Source organism: Vombatus ursinus, unplaced genomic scaffold (genome assembly GCF_900497805.2).
Source record: "Vombatus ursinus unplaced genomic scaffold, bare-nosed wombat genome assembly UNPS02001287.1, whole genome shotgun sequence".
Taxonomy (NCBI): Eukaryota; Metazoa; Chordata; class Mammalia; order Diprotodontia; family Vombatidae; genus Vombatus; species Vombatus ursinus.
Window position 1 is genome coordinate 8,986,222 of NW_020941065.1, and position 13,965 is coordinate 9,000,186.

General features: G+C 52.4%; 1 protein-coding gene across 1 annotated transcript in view; it reads right to left on the bottom strand.

Moving 5' to 3' along the window:
- The window catches only part of RAB35 (RAB35, member RAS oncogene family), a 15,055-nt gene extending 2,031 nt beyond the window's left edge, over window positions 1-13,024 (bottom strand). Inside the window, exons 1-5 of the mRNA XM_027865064.1 lie at window positions 12,944-13,024; window positions 7,151-7,201; window positions 6,516-6,639; window positions 958-1,082; window positions 750-874 (exon numbers count right to left, since the gene is read on the bottom strand). Coding sequence (XP_027720865.1) covers window positions 750-874; window positions 958-1,082; window positions 6,516-6,639; window positions 7,151-7,201; window positions 12,944-12,995 — 477 coding nt within the window. The 5' untranslated portion in view covers window positions 12,996-13,024. The remainder of the gene's footprint in view (window positions 1-749; window positions 875-957; window positions 1,083-6,515; window positions 6,640-7,150; window positions 7,202-12,943) is intronic.
- Between the last annotated feature and the right edge of the window lie 941 nt (window positions 13,025-13,965).

A 13,965-nucleotide genomic window follows, 5' to 3' on the forward strand; every position in this document is an offset into this window, starting at 1 on the left:
ACCCCCTTCCTCTGCCCTCTTCCACTAGGCCCCCCAGCCTCTACCCCCAAGGTCCCACTCCACAGACCCCCTTCCTCAGCCACCCCTTCCACTAGGCCCCCCAGCATCTACCCCCAAGGTCCCACTCCTTGCTTCTCCCTTTCGAAAGGGACCCCTGTCCAATAGGAAGGAGCAATGCTCCAGGTCCAGCAGAACACTTGTGGACTCCTAGGTTTCCTGTTATTCTAGGGAAAAGAGGCCAGAGAGAGCACAGGACAAATGGTCATGGCTCCCTAAAGCCCCCGAGGAGCCCATAGAGATTTCAAAGGAAGGGCCTTAGAAGTCAATGTCAATCTCTGCAGAAGGCTGGGGCCCCCAAGGGGCTCGCCCTCCACCGCTATCACTTCGGGTTACCATCAACATCCAATACCTTCTGCGTCACCTTCCCCAAACCCTGCAGCCATGCAAAAGGCACCACTGTCCGTCCCCCCCCCCCGTGGGAGGGAGAGGCTCTGTAATGGCACCTAGGAATGCTCAAGAGGCAACCGGCCACCCTGGGCCTTGCTTTGGCCTGCCAGCAAGGTCAATTTGAACGACTTGGGCAACCTTGTCCAACATCAGCCCCAACGATAGCTAGGCTGGGGGAAAAGGAAATCTGGGGAGCACAGCCACATGTTAAGCTAGAGGCAAGGCACCTAGGGAGCAGTTCAGAAGTTAGCACCCCATGGAGACCTCCCAGTCCTGAAGACTGACTTCTCCCAGGACTTTACCTCTTCCACATTAACGTTCTCCTTGGCGCTGGTCTCAAACAGCTGGATCCCCATCTGCCCAGCAAACTTATATGCATCTTCTGTCTCCACCACCTTCCGTTCAGGGTCATCGTTCTTGTTCCCCACTGTAGGGCAGATCAAGGTCAGAAGAGCCCCAGGCCTCGGGGAGAGAAGCCAGCCCAGCCGCCCCCGCCCAGCTCAGCCTCACCTAATATCCGGCACACGTCATCACAGTTCTGGTTGATTTCGTGCAGCCACCGCTTGACATTGACGAAGGACTCTGCACTGGTGACATCGTACACCACAATGACCCCGTGGGTCCCTCGGTAGTACCTGGAAGGCAGAAGGGGCTGCATCAAGGCTTGCTCGAGACATCCATAACCAAGATCCCTGCCGACAGGAAGAGGTAGGAGGCTGGAAAAGGACAACAGCCCAGCCTTCTCAAAGAGGACAACGGGGCTGAAGGTCTAAGGAGGAGCGGGCATCGAGCCCAGCAGAAGCTTGACGAGCCATCTGCTCTCCTCCTGGGCCCGCTCCCAAGTGCGTTTAGCCAAACCTCCTTCCCAAACAATCTTAGGTCAGGTCAGAGTTAAGACAGCAGGAACTTAGGTGCAGCGAGGTGGCGCAGGGGATAGAGCACTGGCCCTGGAGTCAAGAGGACCTGAGTTCAAATGCGGCCTCAGACACACAACACTCACTAGCTGTGTGACTCTGGGCAAGTCACTTAACCCCAACTGCCTCACAAAAAAACAAAAAACAAAACAAAACAAAAAAAAGAAAAAAAGAAATGACAAGAGACCGTTTCCAAGAAATCTGGGAAGACTTACATGGACTGATACAGACTGAACTAAGAAGAACCAGGGTAAAAAAAAAAAGTTACATAACAACAACACTGTAAAAATAAACAACTTTGAAAGATTTAAGTACTATGTGAAATGACCGGCTGGGACTCCAGAGGGGAAAGATTTGAGATGCAGGATAAGACAGGTATTTTCCATGTGGCAAATGCTGCAATTCGTTTTGCTGCACTATAAATATTAAATTTCACAAGAGGTTTCCACTCCCCCCAACCCTTCTTAGTAACAAGAAGAAAATAAGTTGTTTTTTTTATTTAAAAAATGAAAAAGAAAAAAAAGGAATGAGGCCTAAGACCCTTAGTAGCCTCAAGAGGGTCTGCTTTGCAGCCCACTGTTAGGTTTTTACTCATCCACACTGGCAATCGAGCCAGTCCCAAGGCTCATTAAGAGGCCACTAGCTGAGAGTTGCAGGCTCTGGGGCTGCAGGGAGAATATCTCCCCCAACCCTCAGTTCTCCCCCGCAGCAGAAGGCACCCAGGGCTTATCAGGGACAGCAGCCAGCCAGGCTGGGAAGGCAATAGAGCTCTCCTCCCTTCTGCTGACAAGGGGCTACTCCCCCATACCTTTCACTTGGTGGTGGCGGCAAGAATCCAAGCAAACCAACTGCTTTTCCTCCCTGAGATCAGACTCCCTGTTACTGGGAGAGGAGATGGGGTACCACGGAAAGGGTTCCCCAGGAGTTGCTTTTCTTGGGAAGGGGAAAGGGAACAAGCACTTATTAAGTGCCTACTATGTGCCAGGCACTAAGGAACGAGCTACTTCGGGCCTTGTCCATCAGCTCACAGCACAAGGCACTGCTGCATTCGTGCACACAGCCAAGGCTGGCAATAAGACAAAGTCAGCAGCCCCACTACTCTGAGGCTAAGCAGTCTTTGTCTGGGGTCCACTGCCACCTTTCTCTAGACACTTGGCTGGATCCACTCTGGTTTTCACCTCAGGGCCACTGGAAGAGTGGGGGGGCCTGGGGTGGAAATCAGTTCCCTCCTAAGCTGGCTTTGCAAGTGACCCCTAAAGGATCCCTATCTCTCAGAGCCCATTCCGGCCCTGTTCACTGTCCCCTTCCAGCCCACGCTTCCCTTTCTGGGGCAAAACTCAAACACACAGTTTGGAGAAGAGCAGGGTATGCTTTCAGGGGGCTGGGAACAGAGGAAAAAAGCTAGGAAGTCTCAGCCAATGTGACAGATTTAACTATCCTTGTGCCAGAAGAGGAAATGTTCAAAGAAAAATGAAGTTTTAAAATTCTTGGCTGAAGAATGCCAAGAAAGCCTTTGTCACGATGAATCTGCAGCTCCACGCTCCAAGTCCCCAGCCTCCAAAAGGAAATCTTCCCCACTGCCTCCCTCTCACACGCTATCCTAGGGGTGGGGAGCCTGTAGCCTCCAGGCCACATGTGGCCCTCTAGGTCCTCAAGTGCAGTCCTTTGACTGAGTCCAAGTTTTACAGAACAAATCCTTTAATTAAAGGGATCTATTCTGTGAAGTTTGGACTCAGTCAAAGGGCCGAACTTGAGGACCTAGAGGGCCACATGTGGCCTCGAGGCCGCAGGTTCCCCACCCCTGCATCCACTCTCCAGTGACACATGCTTTCTATGCTGTGTGCTTCTGTCCTCAGGGAACCATGCAATAGTGGACTTGAAAGGTGCCTCAGGCTGGTCTAAGCAACATATTTTAGAGATGAGGAAAATGAGGCACAGAGAAGTAAACTAACTTGCCTAAGGTCCCATACTGAGCTAGCAACTGAACTCAAGCACTTGACTCCTAGAATACAATGCTTCTTCCAAGATGCTTGGCTGTCTGTCACCTTAGAAGCTCAGTCTCCTGAGAGACAGCTCTTCCACTCACCTAATCCCAGTGGCTGTAACTTGGCTGAGGTGAAGGCAAAGAAAGACCGTGGCCTTTTATCTCGGGAGGCATGGGGCATTCAGAGAGAACAGGATGAGGAGGCAATCAGAATCCTGCTTCTTATCACCTCCTGGTGTAACCATTCCTGAGGCCTATTCAGCCAACCTCAGAATGAGGAGCTTAACCTTGTGGGGCAGCAAGTCCTGGTTACCAAAAGTGAGATACCAGAAGTTGGTACACTGATCTCTTGCTTAGTAAAGATTTCATTTCTTAGTTAATTCCTGTGAATCAGAGAAACTGGCTCTTTTCTTAGAGCCAAGAATACCACTTTTAACTCCCAGACACTAACCACACACCCACACTCAGATTCTGCGTGTGCGTGTGCGTGTGTGTGTGTCTGTCTGTCTGTCTCTCTCTTTCAAAGTGAACTCTGGAAATATTTCAATTCCTGGGATGTCTTCTAGACAGCTGGAGCAGAGTGCCTAACCTCTCTGGGCCAGCATGAATTCCTATAACAGGCCCTACTGCATCCCTGGAAAACAGGCATAGAAAACGGAGTTTAAGGTTCTGCCTCAACAGACACAGATAACTCAGTAGCCAAGGTGCTAGTGTGGCCACCAGCTGATCTGCACAATGCCCTCTTCTTCCCAAAAGTGAGCAGTTAGGTTTCCCTTTGCCCTCAGCCTTTCCTTCCTCCCAATAACCCTCAACTCCCTCCAGGAACAGCCATTCAGCAGCTCGGCGAAACAAGGAAAGAAGCATGAAGAGGAAGAATGAGGGAAGGCGCCCTTCTGGTCCACCTCCCAGATCAGTCCGGCACCATTGAAGGAAAGAGGCACGTTTCACAACGTCTGAGTGGAGGGGTTTTTCTGAGATTTAAATCCCACCTCTAGCAAGAGGCTACAGATGTCCCCAGCATCACCACTCATCCAAAACCTTTCTTTTAATTACAGGCCCAGCTTCCCCAAATTCAGTTTGCTTTGTCCCAACCCTACACAAAGCATTAGATCAACCCATTTTCCCTAATTCCTTTCTATGCTGTCCAGGGTCCTGCCAATCTCCCTTTGCAGTGTGACTTCTGGAATCATCTCTGATCCTCACTTTCCCCATCTGTAACATAGAGGAAACAATGCCTTTAGCGTTTGTCTCATAGAGCCATTGGAAAGATCAGTGAGATTCTTGACAGAAATCATCTTGCAAACATGAAGGGGTCAGTTAGACTTATCCGAGATTGCCATAGCTTCTGAGTCTCGGCCTCCCCATCTGTAAAACGAAGACGCTAAACTAGATCAGGAGTTCTTAACCCAGGGTCCATGAGGTCCACAAGGACCCCAAGATGTCAGCCAGTAGAACTTAGATGGGGGGAAAAAAGTCTATCTTTATTTTCACTAACCTCTAAACAAAATTTAGCATTTCCTTCAAACATGAATTTCAAGAAACAAAAAACAAAAAAACCTGATTCTGGGCAAGGACCCATCCCATGGCTGCTGACCAAAGGGTCCAGACATAAAAACGGTGAAGAAGCCAGTTGGAAGACGAGGCTCCTGTGACGGCAGATCCCGGAGTCCTGGATTTCACTGGATAGCCTTGGAACTCTGAGCGGTCTGCTCCTAAGACCCTAGCTGCTCCTCACAGTCTTTTCTATGTTTTGCCATGTATGCAGTTCACTCCCACAGTCTTCTGATTCTGCGTGCTTGACAGTCTTGCCTGTAGCTGCTACATCTTTTTTTGGGGGGGTGGGGGAGGCAATTGGGGTTAAGTGACTTGCCCAGGGTCACACAGCTAGTAAGTGTCAAGTGTCTGGTCTGAGATTGGATTTGAACTCAGGTCTTCCTGATTCCAGGCCCGGTGCTCTATCCACTGTACCACCTGGCTGTCCCCTGGAGCTGAAACCCTCAAACACAGCTGTCTATCCAATGCAATCACAGGAAGCAACTTCAGGGCTTTTTCCCCAAATGGCAGCTGCCTTTGACATCAGTGTCACAGGCACCCCAGTGACTTCAATGACAAGTTCCACTCCAAGATACAAGCAGGCTGCACCCCTCACACACAGGTAAGCCATGCCCACAGCCCACTCAACATCCCTGCTTAGCTTCTTATTACCATTTATCTACCCCGCCCCAGGGGAGCTGCCAGGCCTCTGAGTGCACACACAGGAAGCACAGGAAGCACAGGAAGCCTGGTTTCCGGGTGGCTACTCCAGGGGCAACAATCTTAGTAGATATTTGAAGAAAGAGGACCTAAGGCTAGGTGACCATCTGTATTCGCAACTGAGGAGCTGTGAGGGAAAAGGAGTGACTGTCTTGGTTCCTACTTAAACATCCTGAGAAGCACAAATCCCCCGACATCCTGCCATGTGGGAATCAGGCTGGATTTCACCCCTTATTTGCAGCTGAGAACAGGAAAGATGCTATTTGAGGACAGTAAGTCGCCTGACAGGCCCCACTGAAGAGCTCTAAGCAATCGCTCTGCCTCTGCTGCCCCAAACCACTTCCTGTCTGAGGTGGCTCCCAGATGAGAGCAAAGACAAGCCTGGACAACCCTGGAGAAGCCCCGGCTCCCTGGACAGACGGCTCTGAGCAAACAACACAAATGTCATGGAGCTTCAGGAAAAGGAGCAGTGTCCTAACGAGGAAATATCTGCAGGGACTCCCAGATAAGAACGTGGCCACTCAGACAAGTGCTCCATGCTGCAGGAGAAGCTGGGGAGCCCCCAGGGATGCTGCGTGTGGGATGGCCAGACAGGAGTCATCTCCCAGCCACCCCAATAGGGCTACAGCTGGCTTCTCCTCCAATGCTGGACGGCCAGGGTGTGAGGCTTCAGAAACTGGAAGAACTCTGAGGACAATGAGTGCCAAACAACTCTGCCTCCAGCCAAGTTTACCTTCTCCTCAAAGACGGACTCTCACTAATGTTCCCTGCCCCTTCCACCCTGAGACAGACTCTGACACCATCCAGACGGGGTGTGAACGGTCAGCAGGCAAGAAGGCGAGGAAGGGGACACAGCAGCCCACCCTGGGCCCCCAGACCCTGGAGAGCCATGTGTGGCCCACGCCTGCCAGACTTACGTGGAGGTGATGGTGCGGAAGCGTTCCTGCCCAGCCGTGTCCCAGATCTGTAGTTTGACCTTTTCCCCATTGATCTCCACGGTCCGGATTTTGAAGTCCACCCCGATTGTGGTAATGTAGCTGCCTGTACAAAAAGACCACATTACGGAGGCTCTAACAGCTGAGAACAGGCCCCAGCATCCTAGGGAAGCTGCTGACCCCTCATGGGCTGAGCAGGTCTCTCCCTTCCCAGAGTTCACCGAGCTCTGGCTCACCCAGCTGTAGAACCAGCAGAAGCCAACAACACAGCTGGAGCTACAAGACAGAGGTCAACAACTTCTTCCAAGCCCAGAAGCAATGACACAACAAGGAAAACCATCTTCCCCCTCAGGGCTCACCCATCTTTCCAATTACACCGTAGCTCTTTATTGATGCAAACCAAGCCGCCACTGGGGTGGCCTGCTGTGGCGCCTTGGTCTGCTCCGCTACCATCACAAGCTCCTCCCAACCCAACTCCTTCTTCCCATCCCTTTCCCCCTTTTTCTTTTCCTCCTCAGGGAATAGTCTAGAGCAGACTGAGAGGGCAATGTTCTTGGCTTCTAGGAAAAGGAAATTCAGAGGAAAAAGAGCCTGGCAGGCCCCCTGGCATTGCTCACCTGAGAAAGTGTTGTCTGCAAATCGTAACAGCAAGCTGCTCTTGCCCACGCCTGCAAAAGAAGAAAAAACGCTAAGGGTTTGTAGGTCACCAAGAGGACAGGTCATGGTGTGACTTCCTCCCAAAGCTGAGGCTCTTCCTGCTGGGGGCAAAGGAGCCAAAGACAGGAGTGACCAGCGGGTCTATTCCATTTTAAAGGGGGTTGGGGAGTGGGGAGCAGGGTGAGGATCTGACTTGGAATCAGGGGCCCTGGATCCGAATCCCAACTGCCTCCTTTAGTCTCCTCTGTGAAAGGGACATCATAATCCACACCACCTCTGTCTCCAGGCTGTCTAGGGTGGGCATTGTGAATCACACTAGACCAGAGAAATGTCACTCCATGTCAACAGGTTTAAGGTCCATGATTTCCTCAGAACTCCCAGCATGTATTCGTGAGACAGGTCCCAGGGAGGAGCCCAAGGTTCAATGACTAACCCATGGTCACACAGCTATGTAAGTCGGGTCTTATTCACCACGACTCTTCACTGCTAGGCCTAAACCCAGCTCCTCCTGACTCAAAGACCAGCACTTCATAAAGGCACCCAAGCACCACATCAGGGTAAGCCAAATCCATTCATCACCTGCCTTTCTCCTGGTCCCTCAAACTCCCACTGGCTGATTCAATTTCCTGAAGCGTTAGCTAAGAGTGAAGAGAAAGAAAGCTCTCTCTTCACTCTAAGAATCATCTCAGGGGACATGATCCAGGTCCCTGCACTTTGGAGCCTCCGGCAGCAGCCGAAAGGATGGCTCCAGGGAAGGGGGTCAAGTCAATCAGGCAATATTTGGTACTACTCCTACAACCAGTACTGGTTACTTATGCATCACTTTCACGTTTACAATATGTTCTGCATATATTATTTAATTTGGGCCTCAAAACAAACCCATAAGGCCCTCTGACTAAATCCAAACTTCACAGAACAGAGGTGAAATGTGGATTCAAAGGGCTGCACTTGAGGACCTAGAGGCAGCAGGCTCCCCACCTCGAGCTAGAAGAGAGCTCGGAAGCTCGAGCTCAGGGGTTCTCAACCTTTTGTGTCAGGGATCCCTCTGAGAGTCTGCTGAAACCCATAGACCCTGTAAAGGAAGGTAGATAGATTAAATGCTGGGCCTAAAGTCAGGAAGACCTGAATTCAAATGTCACCTCAGACACTTATCAGCAGGGTCACCCTCGGCAAGTCACTTAGCCTATCTGTCTCAGTTTCCTCATCTGTAGAATGGAGATAATAACAGCACCTATATCCCAGAGTTATTGTGAGGATCAAATGAGGTAATATTTGTAAAGTGCTTAGTACAGTGCCTGGTACCTAGTGGTCACTTAATAAATGTGTGTTTTCTACCTTCTCAGAATCCTGTTTTTAAATGCATAAAATAAAATCTGAATTACAAAGAAAATCAATTATACTGAAAGATAACAATAATAATAGCGAGCACCTATATAGTGCTTCAAGTTTTGCTAAGCACTTTATCCTAACAACCCTTGGAGGCAGGTGCTATTATTATCCCCATTTTTATAAATGAGGAAACCAAGGCAGACAGAAGTTAAGTGACTTGCCCAAGGTCACACAGCTAGTACGTGTCCGAGGCTGGATTTGATCCAGGTCTTCCTGATTCTAGGTTCAGAACTCCTGATCTAATCCAATCTCCTTAATTTTCTGATTAAAAAACAACAACAACAACAACAAAAACCTGAGGCCCGAAAAGGTTTCCCCACTGCCACACAACAAACAAATGGCAGTCATGTTGACACCTGGAGTCCTAATTCCCAGGCCCAGCATGCCTTCTGCATACACCACATTAGCCTACTACTTCTACTTGTGTTACTGCTGGAAATCCTCACTGGAGGAGCTACTGGCCCATGATGCTGATATAACCACAACACAAACTAGAAGCCCTACAAAGGCATATTCACACACACTGAGCTCAGTACCCTGAGGCATGTTCACATGCCTGAAGACAGCGCAGGAACACCCAAGTCTCCCCACCCTGGTCCAACAGGCGACATCTTTGACAATGGCCCTACCAGGAGGCTAGGAAAAGTAGCCTGGATTCTCCTTAGTCCAACTTTGCCAACAAATCTCTGGAATTAGACCCTAACCAGAGAATGGGAACCAAAAACCCTGGAGGCAATCACACTAGGTCCTTCATGCCAAATGTGCATGTACAATGCTATCAAAGTCAAAGATTAATTAACTTCTCCAAGACTCAACAACTGGAACCCCAAAACCGTTTGTTGGTTGGTAAATGCCCCACCTGGCCCACCCCACTATTTCAGGCAGGCACCAGCCAGGCTTCATTCACTTTCCCACTTCCCAGAAATCTCATTAACTGCCATGCCCTTGACCCCTCCCCTTCTGGAACCAAGATCAAAGCAACTCAGCCGACACTCCTGGGCAGGGCATCTGTCTGTCTCCTATCCTTCATCCCCACTCAGCATCCCTGCAATGTAAGGACCAAAATGGCCTCCTAGACCCCCCCACCCCACACAGTAGGCTGTCTCCCCCATTTGGATGTAGTTCCTCTGAGGGGAGAAACTATCTTTGCTCCTGTACTCATATCCTCAGTGCTTCAGCACTGAGTTTATCGTCCATTCATTCAGGCATTTCTCAGGACACCTCACACAATTTCTTCTGGTTATTTCTTACCTGACTAACATTTAACTGACCTGGTATCCCAAAGGGGTTTATTTTATGGAAAATGCTAGCCAGTATAATCAGGGAAGAAAAGAATACTCTCTACTGCTACACCCAGAGTACCTGGAGCTCAGCCCTTCAGCCCGAAGCCTGGAGCTCTGTCACTTCCTCATTGAAATCTCAGATCCTCCCAGTCATCAGTGAGGCTTCCTGCTGTGAGTAGCCCGCATAAGGCTCCTGGGCTGGGTCTTTCCAACAGGCTCTGCCCAAGGCCCAGCTGTCCTGTTCGCTTCCTCCCCTCTCCTACAACCTCTCTACGCTAGCTCATTCAGTAGAAGCCAGGAGGGTCTGTGTCTGTCTCTCAGAAAATCCCGGTACTGTGGCCAGATCCCAAGCTCTCTTATGATACCCACACTGCTGGAGCAGAGGCCAAAAGCAGAGAAAAACGTAAGGCCACTGGAGTTAATCATTACTCCTGACACCATACTGGAGACCCCATTAGGAAGGAAAGCACTCTAGTGGGAGAGGCAGAGAGCTTCTCCTGACCCCCTCAAAGGAAGGCCTCGTTGGGAGTATCCATAAACACCATTTATCCAACAGCTCCCAGACCAAGGAAGGAAGTGAGGGTACCAATTTACCTTAGCCACAGAGAAAATAAAAGGTCAACAACAGTTGGTATGAAACCAAGCGACCATAGCCCTCACATCTGACATTAGCAGTGCAAGCTTCTGAGACTACACGTCTTGGCAGCCGATGTTTCCCTGTGGTTTGAGCAGTTAATCTACACTGCAAATTGAAGGATGGGAGTGGTCAGTGGCCACCATGCCCTGGTAAATCCCAAATGTAGCATTCTTAATTCAAAGTCTAAACTAAGACAGCATCAAAAGAACAGGACTGCACTTCAGACACGAAGAGCTCAAGTCTTTGTGGGGGGAATAAGCTCCCTGGTCACATAATGTCCCCAGTCCCAACTCTCCAGACAATTCAGGTCCTCTTGGACCAGAACAATTCCCGCAGTCAGGCTACTGACATTCAGACTCTCCCCCCAAACATGCTCAGCACTGAGGAACATCAGAAGCACAACAGCACCACGAGCTGTAGTCGGCAGCTGGCTCACTATACACAAAGCCAGATCAGACCTTCTCTCACTTCAACTTCCACACACCTTACACAACAAAGTGTTCACAGACTGTGCTATATGAGCCAGACTACATAAATCATGACCTAAAGAGGCCTAGCCCACACCATACACAATGTTAAGAAGTATTGTGGGAAACAAGGCCAAAACCACCTCCTGGGTTTTAAATGGGGAGGGGGAGGGGGGTGTCAGACTTAGGTGTTAGCTTTTCATTTTCACATCTCAAAGCACAACAACTTTTCCCACCCGAAATCCAGATGTCTTTCTGAGGAACAAGGCCCATAACCACAATAACTGAGTTCACTAATTCTTTGGGAAAAGAAATCACCTTCAGTCATAGCTCTCCCTCCCCACCCCCCCCACCTTTGCCCCATCTGAGGCCAAAACATAACCCCTGAAAAGGCATATGATGCACTGAGTGTACAAACGAATTCTAAAGGCCATCTATCTTCAAAAGAAAGGCAGCACATGTATATTCTACTCAAGAAAGAAAAAAGAGAAACTGAGGCAAGGGTAAGAGGTAGCTCTGATCCACTGAGCCCTCAGCCCCAGGAGCCAGTCTTTTTAATGCCCTAAACCTCTGAGAGATCTTGCCCTTCACTTTCCAAACGAGCCCATAAAAGCTCCCCACTGTTTGATTTAACCAAACCACTATACTAGCTCACAACCATCCCAACAACCAAGTACAACTACTCTCCTAGCTCACTCCCCATGACAAACTTGCTGCCTTGTCCCCACTGCCTTTGTCTATAACCAATTTTGTTAAATCCCTTCATCCTCCCAGCACCATCCCCAACATAAGCTTTTTATAACACCCAATATGCTCCACTTTCAACCTTGCCTCTGCCACTAATCACATGACAGACTCTTCCACACTCAGCCCTGACCAGAGCCTAAAGCTGCCATGCTCCCAAACCTCCTCCCCTTTCATCCTAATCCTAAAACACCTGCTACACTCCTCTCCTCCCCATAAACCTACTCTGCCTCTGCCTTTCTGACCCCTGTCACCCCGTAAACCTTTTCACTCTTGGACTCCCAACACAACCCATTCTAACCACTCAAACCACACTAAGGGCCCCTTTGCAGCCATTAAAGGAAGCTGCACCGCTAAAATATAAACCTTTTAACAGGGCTCGATTTCTGCAGAAGTGCACTGGAAAGTGGGCTTGGTTTGGAATCCAGGGCCTGGGTTCAAATCCTAGCCTTGTCTCTTGCAAAACTGGGCAAATCACTCCTCCCTGCCTCAGTTTCTGCATCTGTTACTTGACTAGATGACCTGTTAAGTCCTTTCATATTCAGTATGTGGTCCTCAGCCCACCTCCCCTCGGTCAAGGAGAGCAAGAATGGATTAAACCTGCTTGCTTTTCAGCAGCGGGGTTTGGGGGGGAAAGGGCGTAGGAAAAGTGACTTAAGCAAGGTCACAAGTCGGGGACCCGCTTTCCTTTTCTCCTGACTCGTAGGCACGGGCCTCCCCTCCCCCCAAGGGCTCTTCTGTCCTCCCCTCCCCATCCACAGCGCCGGCATTTAACCCCCGACATACACACCTCCTGTTCCCCCAAAGCTGGACATGCCCGTTCTCCACCGTCCTCACCGCGCCCCAATTCCAAATCACTGCCCGAAGCTTGCCTTTCTGGGCGGGGGTCGCCCCAGCCCTCCCACCCCAAAGACCCCTGCCCTCTCCCACCCTCCTCTCTGGAAAGAGGTCACGGACCTCCCAGCCCCCCGCCCCGAGAACCAAAGGGGACCCAGGGGCCCCCACAACCCCCTCCCCAAACCGGGGTCATCCGAGGACCCCCTCTCCAGGCTAGGATCGCGACCCGCCCCCCCAGCCCGGGCCGGGGCCACGGGTTCCCACGGCCTCTGCTCTCCCCTCCCGAAGGGGTCACGGGTCTCGGCGCCCCTCACCTGACCGCCCCCTCCCCCGGGCGCCGCCCTCCCTCTCGCCCAGGGGTCCGGGTCCGGCCGCCGCCCTGGGCCCCTCGCTCACCGCTGTCGCCGATGATGAGCAGCTTGAAGAGATGGTCGTAGTCCCGGGCCATGGCGGGCGGCGGGCCGGGCCGGGCCGGGCCAGGCCGGGCGGGCCGGAGAGCAGGGAGGTAGGGAGGGAGGAAGGGCGGGAGGGAGGGCCGCAGGGCGGGGGCGGGCGGCGGGCAGCGAGCGGGCGGGAGGGCCTGGCGATCCGCGGCAGCTCCGGGCCCCGGCGGATCCACTTCCCGAACAAACAGCCGGAACTGACAGAAACGCCTCCCTCCGCCCCCCGCCCCCCCCCGCCCCCACGCCCTCCCTCCTAGCCTCCCGGCTTCCCGCCCCGCCCCGTCCGCCGCCACTGCGCACGCGCCTGCGGCACCGCCCCGCCCTCGTCCGCTTCTGCGCACGCGCCCCACGCTCAGCCCTGCCTTCACCCGCCTTTGCGCAGGCGCCTGCCTTCCCCCACCCCACCCTCTCCTCTCTCGGTCCGTCCGGCTCTGGGCGAACGGACGCCGCCGCCGCGGCCGCGGCCGCCGCCGCCCCGCCTCCCCCGCTCCCCTTACTCTCTGCGTCGGGTTCTGCGCAGCCGCAGCCGCAGCCGCGCCACCGCCTCTAGGACGGATGGCTCCGCTACTGCGCACGCGTGACCGGGGCCCTCGCGCCGCACTCGCGCAGTGCGCAGGCGTGGGGAGGAGGCGGGCTTTCGCGCGCTGCTCTTCCTCCCCTCGAGCTGGTCGCCGCCTCAGGGCTGAGGGGACGTGGTCGCGGCGGGGCGGGAAGGGCCGGAGGTCCGAAGCGACGACTGCCCAGTTACCACCGCCTCCTCGTCTCCTGATAGCGGGCATTTCTGTAGCATTTCACCCGCCTGCTCTCACTGGAGCGTCCCGGCCAGCTCCGTGAGGTAGGTGCCGCCGTTATCCCCACTTTGCAGAGGAGGAGACTGAGGCTCCGAGAGCTTAAACGCCGCGGGAGTGTTGAGGGGCCGCGAAGGAGGACCCGGAACCCGGAGTTAGGCAGACCCGGGTTCAGATCCCTCCTCAG